This window comes from Carcharhinus amblyrhynchos, unplaced genomic scaffold, assembly GCF_965287045.1.
Source record: "Carcharhinus amblyrhynchos unplaced genomic scaffold, sCarAmb.v2.hapA scaffold_53, whole genome shotgun sequence".
Lineage (NCBI taxonomy): Eukaryota > Metazoa > Chordata > Chondrichthyes > Carcharhiniformes > Carcharhinidae > Carcharhinus > Carcharhinus amblyrhynchos.
The window spans coordinates 285,116-312,960 of record NW_027649794.1 but is presented as its reverse complement, the minus strand read 5'-3'; the positions used below and the strand labels follow the sequence as shown (position 1 = coordinate 312,960).

The following is a 27,845-nucleotide window of genomic DNA, read 5'->3' as shown; positions in this document are numbered from 1 at the left end:
TAATTATTTTTTCTGAATGATTGAAGTTTAAATTGTAGCTGTAGCTCTTCTCAGTTATTTCTTTCAGCTCCAGTCCCTCAGTGTGTGAAAGGTTGAAATGTGTCGAGAATGATTTGTTCCCTCTGCCACACTCTATTGACTATCTCCGTCCGCCCAGCCTCACTCCTCTCTCTGCCCCCTTCAGCCTCCCACAAACTCAGCACCGTCCGGTCCCGCCGCCTCTATTTATATCCCCGGCCCCTCCCTGAAGGACGACTTCAGCCTCGAGCTCCTCCGGCTCCGTGGCGCCTTTTTCCGAAGTCCTCGCGCTCCGCCTCCCCGGGCCGGCACGTGGTGCCGCGCAGGCGCACTCTCTTCGCGCCGCCGCCCAACCGGGAAAGATTCTGCTCCAATTGTCACCTCTCCAGTGATCATTGCAGTCACATTAATGCAATGTGTCTCACAAAATCACCTCAATAGCTTCACCTGCCACTGAAACAAGAACAAACCTTTCAATGAATAAAACTCCTTATTCTGATTTACTCCACATCTACTTTCACTGGAAAGAATTTGGGATCACTAAATTGAAGAAAGGAACAAAGAGACTGAAAGTTTGAAATACAGTTTTGGAAAACAGAGAAATGTTTACACTGAAGAAAGAGAACATTGCAAATAGATCGCTGCTTTCTGTAATTGTAAGCAAATGATCCCGATTACAGGGAATAACATTGCTTTATTTAAAACAATCCTTCTAATTGCGTTAATTTGATTCCTGTAAGCCAGTAGTTCTTCTCATGCTAGAGGAACATTCTCATGTTCTTCTCAATCTAAGACGATTGATGGACAGTGTATTTGTCTGTTATCACCCTGAAAATAATATTCAACAGATGCTGGAAGTGTTCACTGAAAAACAAGAAGATATAGCAGTGAGATGTTTGGGATATTTAGTCTTCCCGTGTGGATGACTGAACTTTCACCAAACCCAATTCATGCTTCGTAAATGTTTGAGTTTTGTGACAGGCAGTACCCTAAATGAAGTCCATGGGTATTTACCAAACAGAATTTCATTCAGATGCGTCTCCTTTAAGTGAAGGGGGTCAAACGAGGACATTGAGGAGTAAGCCTCACCCTCACAATGAGTCTCACCGTGAAATCAAATATCACAACAAGTTGATAACTGAATATAGTGCAGGCAGGAGGCTGAGCAAGCAGTTTCAGTGAAGGAAATGCAGTTGGACAGAGTGCATTTTCGGACATGGGTATCTGTTTCCACGTTCGAGGTCACTCTGTCATTTTGCGAACTGAATGAAAGCTCCAGGAGTGCTTGATCAACTGTTTCATCAAGGTGAAGTCCACTTTCGCTGGTTCAGCCAAACCGTGAGATCACAGAGCAAGTCTCATCCTCACTCTGAGCATCACAATGAGTTCAGACATCACAATAGCTCCAAAAACACAACCACTTTAAGTGAAAGAATTGGAACTGCACAGATTGGTACTAACTGCCCATCTATCTCGAAGTCAAGGAGAGGGGTGGGGGGTGTTGCCTGGAAATTCTGGACAAATTTACTTTGTGAATTGAGTGTGAGGAACAGCAACGCCATCAAGCGATTGATTAGAGAGAAGGCTGAGGACATTGATAGCTTGTCTTTATTTTATTATTCTTTCACGGGAGGTGGGCATTGCTGGCAAGACCAGAATTTGTTGCCCTTGAATAAAGTGTTTTGCTCGGCCGTTTAGAAGCTAATTAAGAATCATCATGGATACTGTGTAGTTTCTGAACATCACGATAGGCAATATGATCAGTATAACAGACCCAGTGATACTGAAGCACAATCGGGTGGATTATTTAAAGTTGTTGCCGGTTACTCTTCGGTATTGTTACTCATGGGTTACCTGGGTCATGGATGCTCACACTGATGGTTACACAACCCCACTGTCAAATAATTCCTTATCAACCCTCATCAAACGACTACAACCTGTTCTTGAATTTGTTTCTCACTGTTCCGTACCTCAACAAAACAGAATCTGCTTCTGGTCAATTTAGCTCAGCTCTGGGAAGTTTGAATCTAATGAAATTGAGAAACATTGAAAATAAAGTCTATGATCATTTTTGCTCGAGTGATGTTACTAGTTGTAAATATTTGTGATTTGTGATTTAGCTCAATTGATGATGCTGGTGTCAGGTACCGTACCTCTAAGAGATACCGTACCTGACATCAGCATCATCAATTGAGCTAAATTTACCTCAGTAAATTTGTTTTTTTTTTCACTGAAATAAATGATCACACGTCTAAAATATTACATGCAATTTACAAACTAATTTCCTCATAAAGCTGATTAAATAATTTTTTTAACACCAGTGACGTAAAATGACAGCTAAATGATTGCTTTGGAGGGAACTTGATATTAAGTGAGTGTAAATGAACATAAATAATGTCAGACTTTTCAGGTAGGTTCTGGTGTCTCTAGTATCCCGAAAGCTCATCAAAAGATACATATGTGGTGAATGGATTACTTAGCCTCAACATTGGAAGTTTGGTGGTAGCCAAGAAACTACTTGAGGTGGAATAATCAACAATGGGAAACAAGAAAGATGCAGTTGCCTCAGGGTTAAAAATGAAAATAAAAGTTCATTTGAGCTTAAAAGAGGGGCTGGATTGAACCCTACCAGCTTCTAATATATAATGAGATGTCAAGGCTCTTTCTCTTTCCCATTGAGCCCTCATATTGTCCCTTCCCCCATGGGTGGCTGAACTGGGTTTTGGCGCCTTTTTTCAAAGCCCTCGCGCTCCGGCTCCCTGGGCACGTGAGGCACGCGCTCACCACACGGCGGGACAACGCACCGATTGGTGGAGCGTGAATCACGTGTCACCTGTCCCAACGGCCCGGGGAAGTCGCTGCTATAAATAGAGGCGGCGTCGAGGATCGAGCGGGAGAAAACGGGAGGGTGGGTTGGGGGCTATCGCCACAATGTAAGCACACGGACTTCACTGAAATAAATGATCACACGTCTAAAATATTACTTGCAATTTACAAACTAATTTCCTCATAAAGCTGATAAAATTTAACTTAATTGTTTCAGAAAAAAGCTCCATGTATTTATATCTAATGATTTGATGAAATAATCTGCAGTAATTTAGTCATTGCTCTTGTTTTTCCCTCAGGCAATTTAAACAATTTATTTGAATGATTGAAGTTTAAATTGTAACTGTAGCTCTCCTCCGCTATTTATTTCAGCTCTAGTCCTTCAGTCTGTGAAAGTTGAAATTAATTATGATTTGCTCCATCTGCCACTCGCTTGACTATCTCCGTCCGCCCAGCCTCACACCTCCCTCTCCCTCCTTCAACCTCCCGCAAACTCAGCACCGTCCGTCCCCGGCGCCTCTATTTACATCCCCGACCCCGCCCTGAAGGACGACTTCAGCCTCGAGCTCCTCCTGTTCCTTGGCGCCGTTTTTTGAAGCCCTCGCGCTCCGCCTTTGTGGTGGATGGATTACTTAGCATGAACATTGGAAGTTTGGCGGTAGCCAAGGAATTACTTGAGGTGGAATAATCAACAATGGGAAGCAAGAAAGATGCAGTTACCTCAGGCTTAAAAATGAAAATAAAAGTTCATTTAAGCTTAAAAGAGGGGCTGGATTGAACCCCACCAGCTTCTAATACATAATGAGATGTCAAGGCTCTTTCTCTTTTCCATTAAGCCCTCATATTGTCCCTTCCCCCATGGTGGCTGAACTGGGTTTTGGCGCCTTTTTTCAAAGCCCTCGCGCACCTGCTCCCTGGGCACGTGAGGCACGCGCTCACCTCACGCCGGGGCAACGCGCTGACTGGCGGAGCGTGAGTCACGTGTCACCTGTGCCACCCGCCCCGGGGGCAGCCGCTCGAAGCCCTCGCCCGCGCGGTGGCCGGCACGTGGTGGCGCGCAGGCGCACGCTCCTCGCACCGGTGCCGCTCGCGCTGCCGCCCAACCGTCAGCGGCAGGTGGAGCGCGGGTCACGTGTTTCCCTTCCAGGGGTCGGCGACAGGGAGGTCCGAGGCTATGAGTAGAGGCGGCGTCGCTGTGCGGGGCTGCGGGGAGGGCCGGGGGAGGGGCACACCATTGGAAATCATGGCAAACTTTTACCTCACATACAACTCAAAGCACAAAGGCACAAGGATTGCAGCCACAATCAACTCTAAATATAATCCACAGCAGTAGTTTAGAAGGTAAAACATGAACTGAACAGGGAGGATTGAGCTTCTGTCATCTATTCGTCAGAAGAGGACATTATTGAATTGAAAGAAGTCAGTTTGTAAGCTTTGGTTTTCATTGATGGCTCCCACATGATGTTATTCAACTGTTTATCAGCTCCCAGTGTGGTGTGAAACATATTTCAACAAAGTTAATTCAGGACTGTTCTCATCATAAACCTCAGCAAGTGTCTTTATTGAACGCTGGTTAACAGTTCAAGTTACACATGGGAATAATTTAAATACAATACAGAATCCTACAAATCAAAGTGTTTCCGTCTGTCTAACTTGTGTCAAATAAATTACAACAAATACGGTTTTCAAATTCAACTTCTGCTTAATATTTTATTGACAATTTACCTTTCAAAACAAAAACAAGCGAATTTTATTGATCATCTTATGATTAACCAGTGAAAAGTTCATGTGGGAGGAGGTAACTGGAGCAGAGTCCACAGCACAGAACAGTTTCCAACAATCACAACAACAAGTCATTAAAATTATAATTTATTTACCATTCTCTCCATTAGGTTTCACGACATTTCCTTATGTGAATTTTGAAAGTTGCTGAATCTTTGAAGTCTTCCCCACAATGAGGGCAGGTTTGAAAACAAGTGTGAGCTTTCAACTGATACTTATAAACAAAGCTCTCTCCACAATCTGTACATTTATAGGGTCTTTCTCCTGTGTGGATCCGTTGGTGACGATGGAGGCTCCCTGAGTCTCTGAAACTCCTCCCACAGTCTGTACATTTATAGGGCCTTTCTCCTGTGTGGATCCGTTGGTGAACATGGAGGTGACCTGATTGTGTGAAACTCCTCCCACAGTCTGTACATTTATAGGGTCTCTCTCGTGTGTGGATCCATTGGTGACGATGGAGGTTCCCTGACTGTGTGAAACTCCTCCCACAGTCTGTACATTTATAGGGTCTCTCTCCTGTGTGGATCCGTTGGTGAACATGGAGGTTCCCTGAGTCTGTGAAACTCCTCCCACAGTCTGTACATTTATAGGGTCTCTCTCCTGTGTGGATCTGTTGGTGAACATGGAGGCTCCCAGAGTCTGTGAAACTCCTCCCACAGTCTGTACATTTATAGGATCGCTCTCCCCTGCAGATCCTGTGATGACAATGGAGGTTTCTGCCATGTGTGAGTTTCTTCCCGCACTCAGGACATTCAAACACCTTCTCTGCTGTGTGGATCTGTGGCTGGTGAAGATGTTCTGATTTTATGAATTTGTTCTCCTGTGCAGATCGTTTGGATGATCCCTCTTCTGCTTGATGCTGCAAAAGCTCATTGCTGGAATGAGAGTTTTGTCTTTTTAAAATCTGCCCACGAGATTCGGGATGCCTTTGCATGTGCTTGTCAAGAAAATCCACAGTAGAGAATGTAACTCTGCAGCAAGGGCAAGGATGACACTCATCTTGTTCCCCTGCTGGAGAAGAAAGGAGGAAAAATGTCAGTGTGATTAAACATTTTGAAGTTTCTTTTGGAGATACAATTCAGGACTGTGTGGGGATGGGGCTGCAGGATCAAGAGTTAGCATTCTCACATCCAAATCCTACCTTGGATGTGGACCTACCTCGCATTAAACTGATCTTTCTCTACACCCTAACTATGACTGTAGCACTACACTCTCGACGTTCTTTCCTTTTCTATGAACGGTATGCTTTGTTTGTATGGTGCACAAGAAACAATACACTCTATACCAATACATGTGACAATAATAAATTAAATCAAGTTAGAGTGTGTGGTTTTATGTCCCATTGAAGAGATTTTTTAAATTTATATCCAATTCAATCCAAAGTCCAATTCAAAGTCTGAGCAAGTGAGACATTCCAGATCCAAGCTGACAAGACTGTGCTCTCACCCCCTGTCCCGGGCTTGATCTACATGATCCGAGCTGATCGGAGTCAGCATCTCTCCTTCTCCAAGGCTTGATCTCATTTGCATCTTAGCCAAAAGGCCAAGATGCCACTTTTAAAAATTGCTTCAAATGAAACCTCAGTGTAACCTCATGACTTCAACCAAATGCAGGATTGCAAACCTACAATTGATCTTATCCAGAAATTCGAAAAGTGGCCCATTGAAGAGTTTTTTTTATTCCAAAAATATACTTTATTCATAAATACTCTGAAATAAACCATTGCAGAAACAACATTTCTGAAAATTATAAACAGTGACAAAAACAGCCATATTTACAATACTTCACGGTGCTCAGTTCCAAGACATTACATTAATTACAGTTCAGTTCTTCAACAAAAACTATTGATATTCATCACATTTCACTGTGTGTTGTTATTTTTACAGGGCTGCACATAGTTATGCAGTACGAGGGGTTTTTACAGTTACTGGTCCCTCGGTCTGTCTTGGTTGAAAGGCTTAAAATGGGGGCCTTTCCCCACTGTGCCTTTGGAGTGGCTGCCCGAAGCTTGACAGCATCCCTCAACATATAGTCCTGGACCTTGGAATGTGCCAGTCTGCAACACTCGGTCAAGGACAAATCTTTGCACTGGAAGATCAGCATTTTTCGGGTGGACCAAAGTGCATCCTTCACCGAGTTGATGACCCTCCAGCAGTTGATATTTGTCTTTGGAAACAGACCATAGGGCCCAGAGTTCTGCGTCACCGAGCTGCTTGGGACGAACCTCAACAAATACCACTGCATCTCACTCCAGACCTTCTTTGCAAAGGCACATTCCACAAGGAAGTGTACGACCATCTCATTACCCCTGCAGCTGCTTCGAGGGCAGCATGCAGTTGTGTTGAGACCTCGAGGGTGCATGAAGGATCTGGGGGAAGTGCCCTTCTCGCCACAACCAAGCCAATATCTTGGTGCTTGTTTGAAAGTTCTGGTGATGAGGCATTCTGCCAGATGATACTGACAGTTGGCTCAGCGAACTATCTGACAGGATCCACCATCTCCTTTTCCTCAGGTCCTCAAGGAATTACACGCGGACCACTGCTTGATCGCCATGTGGTCAAAGCTGTGTTTTTGGAAAAATTTCTCCACGAAGGACAGATGCTGTGGTACAGTCCAACTACTTGGAGCATTCCATGGCAGCATGGCCAGAACAATCCTCCGCAACACTTGGAGTAGGTAGAACCTGAAAAAGTAGTGGCATTTGGTGTTAGCGTACCAAGGATCTTGATGCACCCGCACACAAAGGTGGCCATCAAAATGAGGGGGTTGTTGGGAATATTTTTCCCTCCATTCTCCAGAGATTTGTGCATCGCTTCCCTCCGGACATGATCCATCTTAGATTTCCAAATACATTTGAAGATGGCCTGGGTGACTGATGCTGCACAGGATTTTGGGTTCGGCCAGACCTGCTCTACGTACAATAAAACAGACAGTACCTCACGCCAGAAGACCAGAGTTTTGCTGGTGATAGAGAGGGAGTTTTGTTCCCACAGCCCAATTTCTGACTTACTATGGTGATGCGCACTTCCCAGTTTTTGGTGCATGCCCCCACAGCTCCAAACCATATCCTCAGCACCTTAAGGAAGTCTGTCCTGACGGTGAAGGGGACAAAGGATCTGTCAGCCCTGTTCCCAAAGAATGTAGTTTCATCTTGCCCCGGTTGACTTTGGCTCCCAAGGCCACCTCGAACTGCTCACAAACTTGGAGAAGCCTGCGAACAGACGACAGGTACAAGCAGAAGACAGCCATGTCATCCATGTACAGGGAAGCTTTGACTTGTGTGCTTCCACTGCCCGGCATGGTAAGCTCTTTAATGCCTGGGTCCTTTCTGATGAATTCAGTAAAGACTTCAATGCAACAAAAAGGACGGTGGAAAAAGGGCAGCCCTGCCTGACTCCAGACCTGACCTGAAAGTTATCTGATTCCCACCCATTGATTCAGACTGCACTACTGATGTCTGTGTAGAGCAGTTGCATCCAATTGCGGATTCCCTCCCCAAAGCCCATTTCGGAGAGTATATTCATCATGTAGGTGTGCAATATTCTATCAAATGCCTTCTCCTCGTCTAAGCTGATGCGGCAGGTGTCCACCTGCCTGTCCTGTACTTAGGCAATTGTATCCCTGAGTAGCGCAAGGTTATCAGAGGTCTTCCTGCCGGGTACAGCACAGTTTTGATCAGGATGGATCACCGACCCCAGAGCAGACCTAACCCTGTTGGCAATGACTTTGGCTAGAATTTTGTAATCTACATTCAACAGTGAAATGGGTCGCCAATTTCTAGTTTCTTCCCTTTCCCCCTTCTGCTTGTAGATGAGGGTAATGATGCCTTCCCTCATGGATTCTGACATTGCCTTCCAGAAGCATAATCTCGTATACTTCCAGCAAGTTTGGGCTCGTCAACTCCCACAATGCCAAGTAAAACTCAGCCGGTAAGCCGTCGCTTTCAGGAGATTTAACTTCTGAAAGGACTAGACGGCCTTTGTCAGCTCATCCAGAGATACCAATCTGTCCAGGCTCTCCCGCTCAGTCATCTAACATCTCTGTGATAGACAACAGGAAAGACTGGGAGGCCATGCTGTGTTGGCTTCAGGTCATAGAGTCTGGCATAGAAGGAATTGCAGATCCTTAGAATGTTAGACTGCAATGACTTTACAGAGCCATCTTCTTCCTTCAGGCTGCTGACTACAGAGGTTTCTCTGTGCACCTTTTGGAAGAAGAAACATGCTCACCTGCCAGAGATCCTCCTTCAGCTGCAGTTGGAGTAGACCCCCATCAACTGCAGTTGGAGTAGATTCTGCGTGCTTTTCTGGAGTTGGGACATTTCCCTCCATCTCTTTCTTCTGAACCATTTTATGGATGAAGAACATTTTGATGTTATCCTTGGTTGTTTGCCACCAGAGGCTGGAGACTCAAAAAAAGGGTTTCATGGTTCTCCAACCCCCGTAAACTATTTTGAGTTCCTCGAGGTTCTCTGGGGTCAACTGTTCTACGTTTAGCTTCCAGGATCCCCTGCCCACTTTCTGGTTTTCCTCTGGATGACAGTCGCTCAGTAGGAGGCTGTGGTTAGAGAAGAACACCGGCTTGACATCGGTGGACCTGACTGTGAGCACATGAAACATCAACAGAAAATCAATGCTGGAGTGGACAGACCCGTCTGGCCATGACCAGATGTATCTATGCTGAGCTCCGTCTGCAGACTTGCTGAAGATAACGTGCAGCTTGGCATCTTTGACTGTTGCCTGCAGGAGTCTGGACATAGCGTCCAGTTCATTTTTGGCCCTGCTGGATCGCACAGCCATGTTGATGATACAATTCAAGTTCCCACCTGGAATGATTGCCTGGAGGTCATGAGCAACAGTGGCAGCTGTTGAAAGACTGCCAGCCGTTCATTCTTAATGTTAGGGGTATGTAATTGAATAGCCTGAGAGGGCAGTTCTTATACGTGACATCTGCTACAAGGAGGCGTCCACCCAATACCTCCTTAACTACGGAGATGGTGAAGTTGCTTCCTTGCAGCAGAATGCCTAGGCCGCAGGAACGGCAGTCATTCCTGCCTGACCAGATGTGCGACCGCACGCTCAACCAGTGCCTGTGACTGCTGAGGTGAGGTATCCCACACTCCTGCAGGAACAGCAGGTTGGCCTTGACGTTGGCCAGGTAGGTTAGGTTGGCCGCACATCACAAAGTGTCTTTAATACTTTGCACATTAATGGATGCAAACTTCAAAGACATTTTTAAAGTTTCAAAGGTTTGACATTCTTACATTGTCCAGAATCTTTTAATCAGTATGCTCCAGTTGCTTTATGCCTGTGGTGCTGACTCTGCAGGGATACAGGGCTGAGGTAGCAGTCCGCCACTGCCTCAGGTCCCTGATTGCGACTGGGTGACATCGGCAGTGTTCTGTAGCCCTCTGTTGGTGCCAGGGTTGCAGGCCAGTCTCCGTTTTGGATGTTGCTGTCGGTGTCCTCGTTTGTGTTTTGCGGAGTCAGGAGAGCCTTGGCTGCACTGCTGCTTCCATTGGCTGAATGTTTCCCGGCTGTTTCGTTGTGGGTGGTCTGCAACTGTTGTGGTTCCTGTGCCACTTTCGTGCTGAGCCTCTTGTTGTTCTGTTGGTTGCCAGCTTGTTTTTCCTCATCTGAGGAGGCATGGCCCCGAAGGCTCTAGCTGCAAGGGACTTCCTTTCGCGCTTCTTTTTCTTGGCGATTGGGTCTTGCCATGGTTCGTCGAGATCTCCGCTCTCCTGCTGCATGGGCTGTACGCCTTCCGCTTGGGGTGTGGGTGTGTCATCCTGCTGTGCTGGGGCATCCACCTTTGCTTCAGAAGCGTTCTCTGTGCCAACTTCTTTTGTGATGGAATTCTTGTTCTCAGAGGAGGCAGGAGTTTCCTTTGCATTGGCCTTTCTTGCTCCGCCATAGGTGATCTGGACATATGTTACCTTTTGTTTGGAGCAGATCTTGTAGACATGGCTAGCCCCCGCACAGATTTCTTTGTTTACAGTCATTTTCTACATGTCCCTCCTGCAAGCAGTTTCTGCAGAAGATGGCGCTGCAGCTTGCGGCAAAATGGCCAGTTTCCTGCAGATGCGATACACTCATGGCTGTCCCGAGTAATAGAGGAAGCCTCGATTCTCTCCAATGGCAAAATTGGAGAGGGGTGCAAAAGACCTCTATTGGGATCGGTCTTCAGGGTGACTTTCACCTGTCTTTTACATGTCCAGGCACCATACTTGTCCATCACGGCCACGCTCTCTCCCTTCACCTCCACATACCTGGAGAGGAACATCACCATGTCCATCGCAGGGATGTAGGTGTTATACATTTGGAAGGTGACAACCCGGTTCCGCTGCAATGTAATTGTGAACAGAGGCTCCATTGTCGGTATAGGGAGGGGGCCCCTCTTTGCCTTTTTCCTTCAACACTGTCAGGCTTTTGAAGCTGACATCAACAAACAGCTGGTTGTTGTACCGCGCCACACTGTCGAAGTCTGCTGCTTGAAACCCATAGCACTTGAACAACACCTTCTTCATGAGGTAATCCCGATCCATAGGTGAGCCTCCTTCTGAAGTCTTCACCAGGATCGTGTTTCGCAGTCCTTGGCCTCTTGCTCTAGGAGCAGCTGCAAGTATAGCTCTAAAACACTGAGTCTAAACTATTCCAGCATTAGGTCCAAGCCAGGAGCTTGAAACCAGCATCAAGATCCACAGCAGAGCTCAAATGGCCCATTGAAGAGATCTGTGTATGTAATCCAGGCTGACAGCACGATGCCGCAGTGAAGGAGTGCTGCACTGTCAGAGGTCCTGTCTTTCAAAGCGTGCTAGACTCCACATTGTCTACAGGCCCGATTTTACCATCAAGTAAAACTTGGTAAAGTCAGGCGTGAGACAAGTAACACGATCCTCGACCACCTCTGTACCGGTTTCCCCTTTACCCCAAGGCCCAAAAATGACTGCGATTGTGACAGTGCCTGAAATGGGTGTGACAGCCATTTAAATGTATTTAAATTGACAATGGGCTGCACGCCCAACCTACTAGCATTTTCCCCTTTACCACCATGTTTACCCATGCAGAATCGGTGCGAAACAGACATGCTTCACAAACGTCCGATTCGGGTGTTCCGTTTACTGAGAACGTCAGTACCAAGCGTCCAACAGTTCTTAGAGATCGGTGGGTGGGGGAAAGGTTGGGGGGGGCGGTGTTGGTCCAACAGCTCTCTGCTTCAGATTCGTGAACAGGAAGAGAGATCTGCTGCCACTCTGCCTGTGATCAGTGAAGGGGAAAGGAGGAGAGGGGCCCACAATTGGTCTGGGTGGCGGAGTGGGTGGGGAGATAAGGGGGTCAGTAATGTTGGGGCAATGTCTTTGGGGGTCGGGGGGAGGCATTATCCAGTCTGGGAGCAATGTGGCAGGAGAGCCGCATTCTATCTTTTTTTTTGCTGCACATGGATCATTCAAGGCGCTGATCGGAGCAGCAGGATTCTGGACGCATTAAGCCCTGCCCACAGGCTTCTGAAGCACAATTTGGAATTGCTGATATTTTTGCGTGCAGAGTGCATATGGCGGTGCCTGAGAACAGGTCTAAAAGTCAGATCTGAAACACTCCTTTTTGTCACAAAATAGGTTCAAACATTGAAACCAAATGTAAATAAGTCTTTTCTGACTATATCTGTGCACAGTCATAAATACATTTACTATCTACATGACCCCCTTCATATTTTCCCCTGACCAAAACACCCTCCCACGCTCCAACATTGCTTTGGAAGAAATACCCTCTTTCTGAGGTGGTAATCTAGAAAGTCTCATTTTAAAACATATTTAATCCTTATATTTTCTCACCTTTAATGGGAGGAATGACGCTGGAAAGCCAATGCCCATATTAGACAGCTACACACTCACCCTCTCAAACACTTACTTCCTTTCTCTCACACACACCCTACAGCCCTGTCTCTCACACTCTACTCTCTCTCCAAGTGCATTCACTCCCTCTCACACACACTCAACTTCTCCTCATTCATACTCAATGCCCTCCTTCACACATGCTTTTCACCATCTCTCAGGCATACTCTGCTCTTCCCCTCACACTCACTCCATTGCACACACACACACACATACTCACCCTCTCACACAACTGGGAGGGGGTCATGTAGCTGGTGAATGTATTTATGACTGTGTTTCTCTTCATAAATCTTAACAAGTGCACAGATATAGTCAGAAAAGATTTGTTGACATTTGGTTTCTATGTTTGAACTCATTTCATGACAAAAAGGGGCGTCGATATTAAGAGAAATCTTGTGGCGCCTGATGCAGTGGGGAGGTCACTAAGATTCTGTGGCACGAGGAGTTTGGGAAGCCCGGATTGATTTTGTACCAACTGTATGACTGAACCATTAATACCGCAGACTTCAATTTGTCAACAAGTCTATAATGTGGCACTTTTTCACAATGACATTATCACAAAAAATAAAAGGATCTTTCACCTAAATTCCCAGTTTTGGTCAGAATTCTTACATTTCGATTGTTGTTTTGAATTCCACATTGTCATCCATTTGATGCCCAGTTCCTTTGCGTATTCATCCCCATACCAGACCAACAGCTCACAGTGAGGGAGAACAGGCTTGCAGGTCCTGTAGTAAATTTTGCCTTGGTGCTGAAAGGCCACAAGGTTCTGCTCCTCCTCCTTCCTGGCGCAGTTAACAAATCTGGAACATAAGTGAATACTCAACTGCTGAAAGCTCAGTTCACATTGTTGCATCAATACACAATGAGAAACATGCTAGTATAGTGTGTGAGAATGACAGGGGATCTCTCCACCCATTGTCATATTTCAAGCACACTGTTGGAGGGGACACTCAGTGGAGACCAATTGTTTCAGTGTAGGTATCAAAAACAGTCGCCTCAACATTTCAGGGGAGACAGCAGGGGGAACTTCAGGTGAGGCGGTAGACATCTCCAGAGGTATGCATTTCCCAGTTCCAGAGTCTTCCTGCTGCACTTCCTCTTCTAGAATAAGCCGAGTATTTTGCAGCAAGCCATTTGCCAGGCACCATGTCACATATCAAATACATATCAAGGGACAAGGATAGCCTGCTGGGATCTTTACTCAGAAACCATCTCACTGCCCAACTCTCTTCATCACCCAAAAACTCACTCTTAACTCAGCATGTTTAAAATCAAAAGCTTGGGGCCCTCAGTTGTGTCAAATTAGTTATTTGGAAATCTGCACAAAGGTAGATCCAGGCTGTCCTTTGCTGTGTTTGAATGTTGCAGTGGAGCAGAAACTCCTGTGGCATCATGCTGCAGCTCAAGATTGTACAGCAAGGAGGAAAACACTGAGTCAGACGGAGGAATGAGGAAATCAGTCCAATCAGCCTCAGAAACAGGGATGGGTTCAGGGTGATCATTCAGCCTCAGGAGGACTGGCTGGGGCCAAGGTGCTCAAATCCTGACAATATTGTATCAGTTTTCCCTTACCTCATCCAATTTGAATTAGATTCATCTTTCGCGTCAATATATTCAAAATCCTGCTTGCCTTTACTGATCTGCAGAAAAGTATTTAATAAAAGATTATTCAAAGTTTAGAAAATCAATTTGACCTTTGTTTTCACAGGTGATCATGCTGAATACAAATGGCAAGGTGTTGGTCGTGATCTCTCACTTCTTGCAATAAAACTTAACCAAACCCTAATCTGATTTCTGTGATTATACCATTGAATTAGATATCCCAGAGCTACATACAAGCTACAAACACAGAGATGGTGAACAGTTTCAGGGAGCTTCACAAAGTCAGTCTGAGAATCAGAGGTTTACAGCGTGGAAACAGGCTGTTCAACCCAACTTGGCCACGCTGCCTTCCTTACAACCACTAAGCTAGTCCCAATTGCTCACATTTGGTAAAATATATTGACCATCTAACTGATCTATGCCCCTGATCTATATATTTTATCAACCTCTATAATATCCTACTAAGTCTCCTACACTCCAACGAAAAATCCCAGTCTATCCAGCCTAACTCAAACCATCAAGTCCCAGTAGCATCCTAGTAAATCTTTACTGCATTCTTTCTAGTTTAATAATATCCTTTCTATAATAGGGTGACTAGAACTGTACACAGTATTCCAAGTCTGGCCTTACCAATGTCTTTTATAACTTCAACAGGGCATCCCAACTCCTGTATTCAATGCTCTGACAATGAAACCAAGCATGCCAAATGCCTTCTTCACCACACTGTCCACCTGTGACTCCACTTTCAAGGAACTATGAACCTGTACCCCTAGATCTCTTTGTTCTATAACTCTACCCAATGCCCTACCATTAACTGAGTAAGCCCTGCCCTAGTTTGATCTCCCAAAATGCATCACCTCGCATTTATCTAAATTAAACTCCGTCTGCCATTTGTCAGCCCACTGGCCCAACTGATCAAGATCCTGTTGCAATCCTAGGTAACCTTCTTCACTGTCCACTATGCCACCAATCTTGGTGTCATCTGCAAAATTACTCACCATGTCTCCGACGTTCTCATCCAAATCATTAATATAAAGGACAAATAATGGACCCAGCACTGATCCTTGAGGCACGCAGCTGGTCACAAGCCTCCAGTTTGAAAAACAACCTTCTACAACCACACTCTGTCTTCTGTCATCAAGCTAATTTTGTATATAAGAACATAAGAACTAGGAGGAGGTGCAGGCCATCATGCCCTCGAGCCTGCTCTGCCATTCAATAAAATTATGGCTGATCTTTTTGTGGACTCAGCTCCACTTACCCAACTGCTCACCATAATCCTTAATTCCTTTACTGTTCAAAAATTTATTTATCCTTGCATTAAAATCTTTCAGAGGTAGCCTCAACTGCTTCACTGGGCAGGGAATTCCACAGATTCACAACCTTTTGTGAGAAGAAGTTACTCCTCAACTCAGTCCTAAATCTGCTCCCCTTTATTTTGAGACTATGCCCCTTAGTTCTAGTTTGACCCACCAGAGGAAACAATTTCCCTGCTTTTATCTTATCTATTCCTTTCATAATCTTATGTTTCTATAAGATCTCTCCTCATTCTTCTGAATTCCAATGAGTATAACCCAGTCTACTCAGTCTCTCTTCATAAGCCAACCCTCTTAATTCCAGAATCAACCTAATGAATGTCTTTTGCACCCCCTCCTGTGCCAGTGTATTATTTCTCAAGTATCACTTTGGCTACCTCACCCTGGATCCCATGAGAGAACCCTATGCAACAACCTACCATGCAGTTCCTTGTCAAAGGTCTTACTAAAGTCCATGTAGATAACATCAATTGCACTGCCCACATCTACCTTCTTGGTTACCCCATCTAAAAACTCCATCAAATTTGAGAGTCATGATTTCCCACTCACAAAGCCATGCTGACTGTCCCTAATCAGTCCTTGCATCTCTAAATGCCTGTAGAGCCTGTCTCTCAGAATACCTCCTAACAACTTACCCGGTACAGATGTGAGGTTCATTGTCTTGTAGTTCCCAGGCTTTTCCTTGCAGCTGTTTTTAAACAAAGTCACACAATTTGAAGTGGTGAAGGCTGCCTCGCTAAATATTTTTAAGACGCGGGTTGATGGGTTTTTGATAAGAGAGGGGATTAAGGGTTATGGGGAGAGGGCGGGAATGTGGAACTGAGCCACGACAGATCAGCCATGATCTTATTGAATGGCGGGGCAGGCTCGAAGGGCCAGATGGCCTACTCCTGCTCCTATTTCTTATGTTCTTATTCTTATGTTCTTAATTTGCCACCCTCCAATCTTCAGGTACCTCACCTGTGGCTGTTGATGATTCAAGTATCTCTGCTTGGGGACTTGCAACTTTCTCCCTAGCCTCCCATAATGTCCTGGGATACACTTCATTAGGTCCACAGGGATTTATCTACCTTGATGAGCTTGAAGACTTCCAACACATCCTTCTCTGTTATACGTACACTCCTCAAGACATCACTATTTATTTTCCCAAGTTCCCTAACATCCATGCTTTTCTTAACAGTAAATACTGATGAGAAATATTCATTTAGGATCTCAGCCATCTCTTGTGGATCCGCACACAGATTATCATGGGTCTCTCATTGATGGACACCTTAATTGTTTACAAAACTAACACAATTTCCCCATGTTGGGAAAGTGGTGCCATTAGGCAGTGATGAGTTAGTCTTTGATCCTTAAGAGCCCCTACTCTCTCCCTTGTTAATCTGTTGCCCTTTATGCATTTGTAGAAGCTCTTTGGATTCTCCTTTGCCCTTTCTGCCAAAGCAATCTCGTGTCCTCTTTTTGCACTCCTGATTTCTCTCTTAACTCTACTCCTATACCCTCCCTACTCTTCAAGGGATCCACATGATCCCAGCTGCCTATGCAGGTCATGTGCCTCCTTCTTCTTGACCAGGGCCTCAATATCCCAAGTTATCCAGGATTCCCTACTTCTACCAACCTTGTCCTTCACTCGAAGAGGAATATGCTTACCTTGAACCCTGGTTAATACACTTTTGAGGAATGATCCCTGAACTAAGTGAAGATATTAGTGTTCTCTGCCATGTTGCTCTCTGTCCCGTTGCAATCTCTTCCACAACTTTTCCCACTCAGATATCTCAAAGACTAACTCATCACTGCCTAATGGCACCACTTTCCCAACATGGGGAAATTGTGTTAGTTTTGTAAACAATTAAGGTGTCCATCAATGAGAGACCCATGATAATCTCAGCCCAGCCAAAGAACAAATTATCCTGATTTCCAATGTTTAGTTCCTCATGTGTGCAAAAGGATATGAATAAAGCAAAGGGGAGGGAACATGGAGAACAGAGATTAAAAAAAAGAGAACTGGTTGAAGGGTAGAACAGAGAGCAGAGGAACAGGAAGATCACAAAATCAGCTGAGGAGAGAGATGAGAAAAAGGAGAGAAGGTGTGAGCAGTGAAATGAAAAGTGATTAGAAATAAGGAATGAGTGGGACAATGGAAGACAAACAGGGACAGATAGAAATCAAACTTCGCCTCGGCCAACAGCAGAGATTTATTTTAATGAGGAATTTTGGGCTGACAGGTAAAGATTTTATCTAAAGGTAAGACGTTGGGGGGTCTGAGTTGGTCTTCAGAGGGAGGAGTTTTGTCAGATGAAGATCTGGGCCTGAATTCTCCAATCTCACCCATGACTGGATTCTCCAGTCCCACTGCTGTGAATTCAGATTTGGCCAAGCACCAAATTCTCCATTCTCATTGGCAGTGGTGGAGAAGTCTTTGACATTGAAGAATTTTGACTCTTGATTTCTTTCTGAATATTGACAAAGCACCTCTGTGGAAAGCTGCAATTAACTTGGATGTATCTTTGGATGAATTGAAATGATTTATCCTGTGGTGGTGTTTACTGGGTTTCAGCCTGATTGAGGTGCATTTGCTTTTTGCTTTCTGTTAGTGGTGATTCCGACTCAAAGCATTCCTTGGTTGCTGCTAGACTTCCAATGTGCATATCCCAGTAATCCAGTTATCACTTGTGAACATATCCACATGTTTTCAAACTAAATGAATAAATCAGCACTGTCGGCTAGAGAGACGGATGCATTCAGAGTGATTATTCGGGCCCTGGGAGATTGGCTGAGGCAAGATGCTCAAATCCTGACAGTATTGTTTCAGCCTTCCCTTACCTAATTTACCAATTTAAATTAGATTCACTCTTCACATCAGATAAAGCTCAATAAAGCCGATTTTGTCTTCACTTGTTTTCCATTTATCAGTTACATCCAATAGTAACCAGGAACAGGAATCTTAAATAACTAATTGAAACTTCATTCAGATGAAGACTGAACTTTCTCTTGAAATAAGAAAGAAAATTGAGAACCATTTTCAAAACTCACCATCCATGAATATCCACTGACAGCAGCTGACTCTTCATTTGATACAATTCCTTCATATGGACCAAAGTGAACTCCTTTGGGAATAACCTTTCCTTCATTCCATACACCAAGACCCGCTTTTCGAATTTTTGAAGTTGCGATGCTCAGACCCTCTGGAAGGGTTAAATGTGCTCTGTCTGGTTGGCTGAATTCAACAACTGTGTCCTTGATGAATACTGGAAGACCATGCACAGGGCATTCTTCAATGAAGAATATCTCACAATCTTCACAAACTATCAAGAAACAAATTAAAGATCAATCAGGGTTTAAGTTCATTATTCAGCATTTATAAAGATGAAAGGGCTTTTTCTGAGAAGGGAAGATAACCTATTATAGGTCTTTATTGTCTAATTGCAATTCAGTTTGCAAATAGAAGCAGGATCTTTCTGATTGATCAGATGATGAAAGTGACTGAGTATCTTCCCTTACTGAAAATTACATCCGGTATCAGTCAGATATTCTCCACTCTATTGTACAAAAGGGTTTGTTCTGGGCAATGTGTTCAGTCCTTCACTCCAAAAGGTAACATTGATATCAGGAACAATAACAATGCAAACTCTGGCAAAAGTATCTCCAAGCCAAGCTCCACCTGAGATGATATGCATGGACAGCACCGGGACTTTGAAAATGGAGACTGAATTTCAAGAAAGCCTGAATATCATGCGTGCAGTAACAAGCTATAATTACAGAGATAATTACAAATTGTCACTACCCACATATCTTCCCAGACTGAGGAACTCCAAACATCATTCTTACAGTATATTGAATAAATATAATGAAATGTACTGCCAACAATAGACATAGCTGTTATTCCTATAACCAGAGGATTGAAGTTTACAAAAGCAAGAAGTCATATTCTATTTTATTGCACAATTTCAGAATTATAACCAACAGTTTGGGGCTATTTTTGTGATTCTAATAGATTAATAAAGAAGAAGGTAAACACAGGCCTTCACTCCTCCCCTGCCACCATGCCGTGCTGTCTTGTTGTGGCAATGCCCTGGCTTACCAAGGCCTTCTGTCATCACACTAACCCTCCCAATAAATTCTTCCTGAAACAAGGATGGGATACTTTGCACATACACAGGTAGTCGTCATCACAAAGTTCCCTTTCTTCAGTGTAAACCTTTCTCTCTCTATTTCTTAAATTGTATCTTCGACTTTCAATCTCTTTGGTCGCCTGTTGATTTTTTGATCCCACGCTATTTCCAGCACAACCAACTGCAGAATAAATCAAAAACATCATGGAACAGATCTTGAACAAATCAACTGTAATGCTTCATATACAAAAGGTCGTCTGTTTGAATAGCAGATATTGAAGGTATTTACATAGTACAGATGATCAGCAAGTTTATACAACTTCAATCACTCTTGCACTGGTCACATTAACATACGAACATAAGAACTAGGAGCAGGAGTAGGCCATTTGGCCCCTCGAGCCTGGTCCACCATTCAAAAAGATCATGGCTGATGTTTTTGCGCACTCAGCTCCACTTAGCCGCCCGCTCACCATAGCCCTTAATTCCTTTACTGTTCAAAAATGTATCTATCCTGGCCTTAAAAACATTCAATGAGGTGGTCTCAACTGCCTCACTGGGCACGGAATTCTACAGATTCACAACCCTTTGTGTGAAGAAGTTCCTCCTCAATTCAGTCCTAAATCTCCTCTTTATTTTGAGGCTTTCCCCCCTAGTTCTAGTTTCACCTGCTAGTAGAAACAACTTCCTTGCTTCTGTCTCATCTATTCCCTTGATAATCTTATATCTTTCAACATGATCTCCCCTCATTCTTCAGAATTCCAATGACTATAGCCCCAGCCTACTCAGTCTCCCCTCATAAGCCAATCCTCTCAACTCCAGATTCAACTTTGTGAACCACCTCTGCACCCCTTCCAGTGCCAGCATATCCATTCTCAAACAAGGGCCTCACCAGCACCTTGTACAGCTGTAACATAACCTCATTGTTTTTAAACTCCATCCCTTTGCACAGCAGCAAGATGCAATTTCTTACTATTTAAATATTAGTCCATTTTGCTGTTGCTCCTACCAAAATGGATTACCTCACATTTACCAACATTGCACTCCATCCGCCAGACCCTTGCCCACTCACTTGGATTATCGATACCCCTTTTCAGGCATTCAACGTCCCCTGTACACTTTGTTCTGCCACTCATCTTAATGTCATCTGTGAATTTAAACTTGATCCCCAACTTCAAATCATTTACGTAAATCGTAAACAATTGCAATCTCAACCCTGATCCCTGAGGCACACTACTCATCACTGATCGCCAAGCAGAAAACACCCATTTATCTCCACTCTTTGCTTTCTGTTAGTTAACCAATCCTCTATTCATGCTAATACATTCTCCGTAACATCTGCACATTTATCTTATGCAGGCACCTTTCAAATGCCTTCAGGAAATCCAGATACACCACATTTACAGGTTCCCCATTGTCCACTGCACATGGAATATTCTCAAAGAATTCCACCAAATCAGTCAAACACGAGCTGCCCTTCACGAACCCATGCTGAGTCTTTCCAATGGGACAATTCAAATCCAGATGTCTCGCTATTTTTTCTTTTATGATAGATTCAAACATTTTCCCTACTACATATTCAACATAGAGAAATTCATCCTTGAAATTTCCCCAGGTATTTAAAATCAGTATACATTACTGAAATTCTTTATTCCACAACAAAAACCTATAATGGATTCATTACGAGCATCACTTTCCCAAACTAATGTACCTGTTTCTTTGTTGATATTTTTAAAGGAAACTGAATCTGCCATAGCTGAGACAGTGTCATTCGGGAAGCCCCCAAAGCCATCATTTTTATTCTCTTCTGAAGGGGATGCATTCAATGATGGATCATTTTGGTTCTGAAATGTAGAACATGTGGATTTTTTGATTATCTACAAGACAAAGTATTTGTCAATATTACACTCTGTTATTTTTGATATATTTAGTAAACAAAGATGTCCCACAACCTGAGAAAACCAGTCGCTCACCAGTGTAGCACCAAGCTACACATTTCAGAAAGTTCCCATGTTTGATACCATCCTCCTGTGTTCTGTTCGCTGGTATCATCAATTATACAAACTCATGCACACTTGCTGAAAGAGAAATAGTTTTGTCCAACAAACAACATTGAATTCTACCTGAGGCACACAAGCAACTGGAAATTTCTTCATTCTAACGCATAGCACTATCTATTTGAATTGAAGTACATCCACATTTCTACAAGGCAATTACAGAAAGAAAATCCACAATTGAGGAATTATCTGTGTGAGTAAATAATAATCAGATACTATACTTGGTTTTCTTTCATTCTCTCAACTTTTCTGAAGAAATTAAAATACATTCCATAGGTGTTAATCAGTATCCATTCTCTTGTTCAAATCACTACACAGCAAATATTAACATGAAAATCACAACTCAGGGAGCATGAAATCAGAGCTTGATCATGATGCCTTTCAACGTCACACGCAAACTGATGTTTCCAGTAGAGCTCAAGACGTCAAAACTGCAGTGACCCTGATTCAGCCCAGCTACAGAGTTCAGTGACGTATCAGTGATCACTGAAGTTGATCTTTATCAACCACACTCTGGAGCCTCATGGCAACAAATAAAGTTAACCATCTAACCATCTAACAAGTTTGACGATATTCCAAACTGTTCACAGACTTTGGAACAATTTATTCATCAACAACATTATGAAAAATTAATTTTTGGAATCCCCAATTCATGAAATTCAGACAGGATGAACTGCAGTTAAGGGATATAAATACAAGCACAATTAAGTTCCCAGAGACACAAAGCAGACATGTCACATTGATAAAAAGAAACATTAAGTGCTGGAATAGGGTGGGTTAAAATCCTGGAACTCCATCCCTACCAGCACTGAGAATGTGTATACATCATGTGGATGGCAGCGGTTTAAGAAGGTACCTCATCACCATCTTCTCAAGGGCAATTAGGGATGGGCTAGCCAGTCGCATTCAAGCTGATATTAAAATAAATGAAGACAGAAAATGCTGAAAGTGTGGACAGGTCAATTTCAGTCTGAAGGAGAATAGCTGGTTAAAGTTAGGGTTGGAATCCTGCAGCTCGATATCTTTCAGATGCTGACAGGCCTGCACTGAGTATCTAACAGCTTGTTTCCATCTTGATATAATTGTCTCATCTCAATTTCTGTCCATTGAATTACCTTTTTGATGTAAACTTTCTCAGTCTTCTTGCTATCTTCATTCTTGAAAGGAAGCTTAAAGCTTCTCACCTCTTTAAAAGAATGATAATGATATTTTAGATTTCTGTTTTCATATGTTTCTGCTTTTTATGTTAGCAGACTGGCAATTCCAGAACTATGTAACACTCTGTATCTAAAGTAGTCAAAACATAAATAAACAAAAATTAGACAAAGAAAGCTTACATTAATTTCCTATGCCCATATACAGGTATATGCAAAACATTTCCAGATTCTCAGAGACTGGTAGAAATGTCAGGGTCTGGGGTGCATCATCACCCCAGGAAATTATATTTCTCTTCAGTTAGTTCAATTTCCTTTGATGTTTTGGGTCGGTTACACTGACCCATCATAGACTGTCATCCATTTAATGATTTTTGGTTCATTTTGTCTGATCAAATGAATATATACAAAAGTGAGCATCTCATATTTAATCAGATGGCCCTAGGGTTCCAGTCCCACTCTAGAAGATGTTCAACTTCTTTGAAAACACAGAAGGTGAGCAATTTACACTGAATTCTGCTCCCTTAATGAAAGTGAGAGTTATACAAAAACCTAAAGAAAAATATTCAATTTATTTATCTTCCAGCTCTCTAAAACACCAAAGTAAAGTAACTGCCTTTGACGAGCTCAAGGCAAGAATCAGGGTGAACAAAAAGTGCTTTGAATATTTTAATGAAGAAAACATTTTCAATTTACGTGGTGGGTTTTTCACAAGAAGTTTAGGTGTCCAATCTTCATCTGAATCACTAGATTCACACACAGGAGGTTGATGCCCTCTGCAATGTCTTGACATGAATGCAGGCTTCGGTACATTCAATCCTGTAAAAATAAAAATATTCCTATTACCTACAGTATTTGACTTCCCTTCCTGACATCAGTACCTGCCAAATTAATCCAACCATTTTAGAATATCAGCAAAGAGCAGTACAGAGAGTTTCCTTCTACCTTTGGCAGCTCAATTTAAATCCTGCCCAACCTCCTCAGATGAAAAGGGGATTTTATGTCACACTAGAGTGCTGGAAACATAGCACTCAGACCCACGACATCAAAGAGTCATCTCACAGTTGTTATTGCTGATACCTCACTGATCCCTACTGTACCAATTGTAGAGTTGGAAGAAAGGAGCTTTACGTTTGTGACAGCTGATGGCCACTCTCTGATCCTGGGGAGTAAATAAACCTGTTGGACTTTAACCTGGTGTTGAGACTTCTTACTATCCTGGGGAAAAGCAGGGCAATAATGACATCTGAGATGCAGTTTGCCTCCATTATACCTGTGTTAGAATCTATGTAAAGAAGGAGTGAACGAGGAAAACTTTAATTTTTCATCCACTTCCATTCATTTCTACATCAAGTAAAACAGAACAGTACTCTTCACTTCACTTTTTTTTATGGGATTTGGGTATTAGTGGTTGGGCCAACATTTATTGCCCATTCCTAATTGAACTGAGTGGCTTATTCGGTCATTTCAGAGGTCAGTTAAGAACAAACCACAATGCTGTAGGGCTGGAGTCACATGTAGGCAGATGAAAGATTTCCCTCCCTAAAGGAGTCGTGAACCAGTTGGGGGGGTTTTACAACAATGGTTTCATGGTCATCGTTAAATTGTTATTTCCAGATTTCATCCAATTCAAATTGCACTCTCTGCCATGGTGGGATAAAACTCGGATCCCCAGAGCATTGCCCTGGATTACTACTGAAGTGACAATATCACTGCAATTCACGTCTCCACTGCTTCCAAACAATCTGTGTTCTTCCTAACTGCAATATTCCTCCATATATCAACAAGGGTAATCTTTATCTTAATGAATGTGGATTTTGATTTGTTAGCTCATTTACTGTTCATGGTAATTTCTACACAAACCTGTTGTTACAAACCAATCATGACAACAAGTCACAATTTTACCCTTTGTGCAAAGGCCATTGGCTCTCTGATATAAATCATTATATTTCATTATGGTGTAAAATGGCCAAAATCGATTGGAAATCAATTGATGGAGGCTGCGGTGCACCATTGGTTTGGAAGCTGTCCTCTCAGGGAAGGGAGAATGTGAGGGAAAAGTATACATATCCTAACACCTCTTTCAAAACTGCAATGACAGGTGCTGAGGAAGGCTGCTATCAAACACACTTTTCGCGACATTCAGTAATTTGCTTGGTAGAGATTAGTGGGGCTGGGAAGAATCTCATAATATGAAAGCTGTCAGATTCTCAAAGTTGATTATTTGTTAAAATCTTCTGCATAATAATGGTTTCAAATTCACAAAGCTCACAAACTCCGAGATCCAATGTGGGTGGGCAGTTAGCTCATTTCCACCACAGTGACATAGAATTGGGAGAAGTGATCTGTCTTTAGATTGGGAAGGAGTAAAAATATCGATCAAGAGTTTAACATTTCTTGACAATACAGTTTTCCTGCTGAAAAGTACACATGAGCTAGTCAGGTGAACAAGGATCAGCTTCCCCATCTCCCACATCCCATTGCAACTAACACTCAAGCAGGATTTTTCACTGCAGCATTCCTGATGCACAGAAGGAAAGAACATTTTAAAATTCAGCAGGTTATTCCACAGCCGTTAGTTTAATATTCAGGGACTCACAGCCTGATGCTGGGGAGTTTCTCAGTATTCATTCCTGAAGTCTCAGCAGTGATAAAATGGAAATTGCCAGTCAAAAGTCTGTCCTCTTTTGAGATTGTCCACTTGGATGTAACATTGGAAGAATGCTGTACCTGTGTGTGTCAAAGTTTCCGGAGGGGAATGAGAAATGTAGAAAGGAAAACATTGATTTTGTACAGACCTATTGCGAGCATGGCCTCATAGTTCCGCTTCACATTCTTATACCGGACCTTTTCCCACTCACTTAGCTCTGCCCATTCGTGTTTGGAAAAGTGAACGGCAATGTCTTTAAACTGGTCTGTAACCTGGAAATGCAAAACAACTGATTCCTCACTCATCATTAAATCAATAATATTCACCAACATAAGTTCTATAAATGTGGGATTAGCCACCCTGTCAGCTTTGCCATTCTTTGTAAGAATGTCCTCCACCAGAAAGCAATGTCTCCATAATCACCGGTAGAAAACTGACATAAAGAACAGTCTCTCGACAAAACAATTTAATGAAATGATTGTTATCCATGTGATCATGGGGTTGTAACTCATTAAAAACAGAACTGGAGAAGGCCAAGAGGCACCACTTCGATCAGCCCACCTCTCATATCCAGGGGAATTCACTCTGTTTCTGGTCGGAGCTAAGATTGAGTGGAATGGAAAAGGTAAATTCAAAAAACTGTTTTCAATTAAATTGGAACAAGACTGGGATAAATCTGGGAAAAAGAAAGCTCAGAATTAATGTCACAGGGAGAATTGTCAAGAACTGAAAGTCACCGGGGTCAGATAGCATGGAAAAAAAAATTCAACTTATATTCTGAGGTGGACTTTCTGTATTTCCACAGGAAGGATCAACTAGATGGACTGAATGGTCTCACTGATCAATATTGACATTCTTAATCCCATTGACACACTGGGAACTCATTCACTCCCAACTTGCAGTATTAATGTGACTGACCAGCTGAATCTACCCCACCTCAACCTGCAATAATTATCTAACTGACCAGCTGCATTTTATTTACTTATTCATCATAAGTAAGTACATTAACACTGCAATGAAGTTACTGTGAAATTCCCACGTACGGTGAAAATCGCCACAGTCCAGCACCTGTTTGGGTCAATGCGCCTAACCAGCACGTCTTTCAGACTGTGGGAAGAAACCAGAGCACTCAGAGGAAACCCATGCAGACACGGGGAGAACATGCACACTTCACACAGACAGCGACCCAAACTGGGTATTATTCCCAGGTCCATGGAGCTGTGCGACAGCAGTGCTAACCAATGTGCTGAATCTTCCCCATCTCAAGCTGCAATAAATACCCAGACCCAGCATTTTCTACCTGGTTTCCATTTCAAGCCTCCCAGGGTCTTACCTTGGATTTCCTCTGCTCAGACACAGTCTTTCCTTCTCCACTATCTGCCCTGTTGCTCTTACTTTTACCCATTGCCTTCCTGACATCAGGCACCTGATTCACTCAACTTTTCCCTAGATTTTTTTCTGTGCTAATCTACCCCACAGTCCTTTGAATAGTTATGTCCTGGCTCTATTATTTCTTTCCTTTCTTAATCTCTCACAGTCTGAAATGAAGTCCAATCTCAGTTAAATACTATCCGATCAGCAGTAGTGTCTAATGTTTATGGTACTAATATCTGAAGTTGTCTTTTTACTGACTTTCCCTCAGTCTCTTTCTCACCAGAAGTAAACACTCCGGCTCCTGTTTCCCCTCAGGAAATTTAAATATTATCTAAAACACTGAAATATTACATACAATTTACAAATTGATTTTACTGAATAAGAATCAAAATACAATCTAAATCCTCACAACACTAAACTATTCCAAATTAATTTTCCTATTTTGTATACTAGGAATATAACTTATAAACTGGATTATTATTTCTCTCATCAATCTATTAAATATAAAATTCAAATAAAATTAATGAAATTTGACTTTAAATTCTTTCAGGAAATATTCCTTCAATTTAAATCTAATAATTTGATGAAATAATCTGCAGTAATTTAATCAATGCTCTTGTTTTTCTCTCAGGCAGTTTAAATAACTTCTCTGAATGATTGAAGTTTAAATTGTAGGTGTTGCTCTCCTCAGTTATTTCTTTCAGCTCCAGTCCCTCAGTGTGTGAAAGGTTGAAATTAATTATGATTTGCTCCATCTGCCACTCTCTTGACTATCTCCGTCGTCCCACGTCCTACCCACGCCCCACGCACGCCCCACTCCTCCCTCTCCCTCTCCCTCTCCCTCTCCCTCCTTCAACCTCCCGCAAACTCAGCGCCGTCCGGTCCCGCCGCCTCTATTTATATCCCCGGTCCCTCCCTGAACGATGACTTCAACCTCGAGCTCCTCCGGCTCCTTGGCGCCTTTTTCCGAAGTCCTCGCGCTCCGCCTCCCTGGGCTGGCACGTGGTGCCGCGCAGGCGCACTCTCTTCGCGCCGCCGCCCAACCGGGAAAGATTCTGCTCCA

General features: G+C 43.2%; 1 protein-coding gene across 1 annotated transcript; it reads right to left on the bottom strand.

Annotated features, from left to right (window-relative positions):
- Positions 1 to 10,936: 10,936 nt before the first annotated feature.
- Positions 10,937 to 26,813, bottom strand: LOC145337585 (histone-lysine N-methyltransferase PRDM9-like). The gene is made up of 9 exons (XM_080182378.1): positions 26,742 to 26,813; positions 25,557 to 25,680; positions 22,720 to 22,790; positions 20,620 to 20,719; positions 19,594 to 19,731; positions 18,472 to 18,743; positions 14,093 to 14,160; positions 13,130 to 13,320; positions 10,937 to 11,241 (listed from the first exon to the last, which is right to left on the bottom strand). The coding sequence occupies exons 1-9, from the start codon at positions 26,811 to 26,813 to the stop codon at positions 10,937 to 10,939; spliced, it is 1,341 nt and encodes a 446-aa protein (XP_080038504.1).
- Positions 26,814 to 27,845: the final 1,032 nt, after the last annotated feature.

What these genes read in the sequence shown, in the direction of transcription:
- LOC145337585 (XM_080182378.1), bottom strand. Translation starts at nt 26,813, where the DNA reads ATGGGTAAAAGTAAGAGCAACAGGGCAGATAGTGGAGAAGGAAAGACT. An exon ending in AGAAAGTTTACATCAAAAAG is followed by an intron (nt 20,720 to 22,719) that starts GTAATTCAATGG and finishes AATGATTTGAAG; the next exon opens with TTGGGGATCAAGTTTAAATT. An exon ending in TTGTGATGACGACTACCTGT is followed by an intron (nt 18,744 to 19,593) that starts GTATGTGCAAAG and finishes GTTTCTTGATAG; the next exon opens with TTTGTGAAGATTGTGAGATA.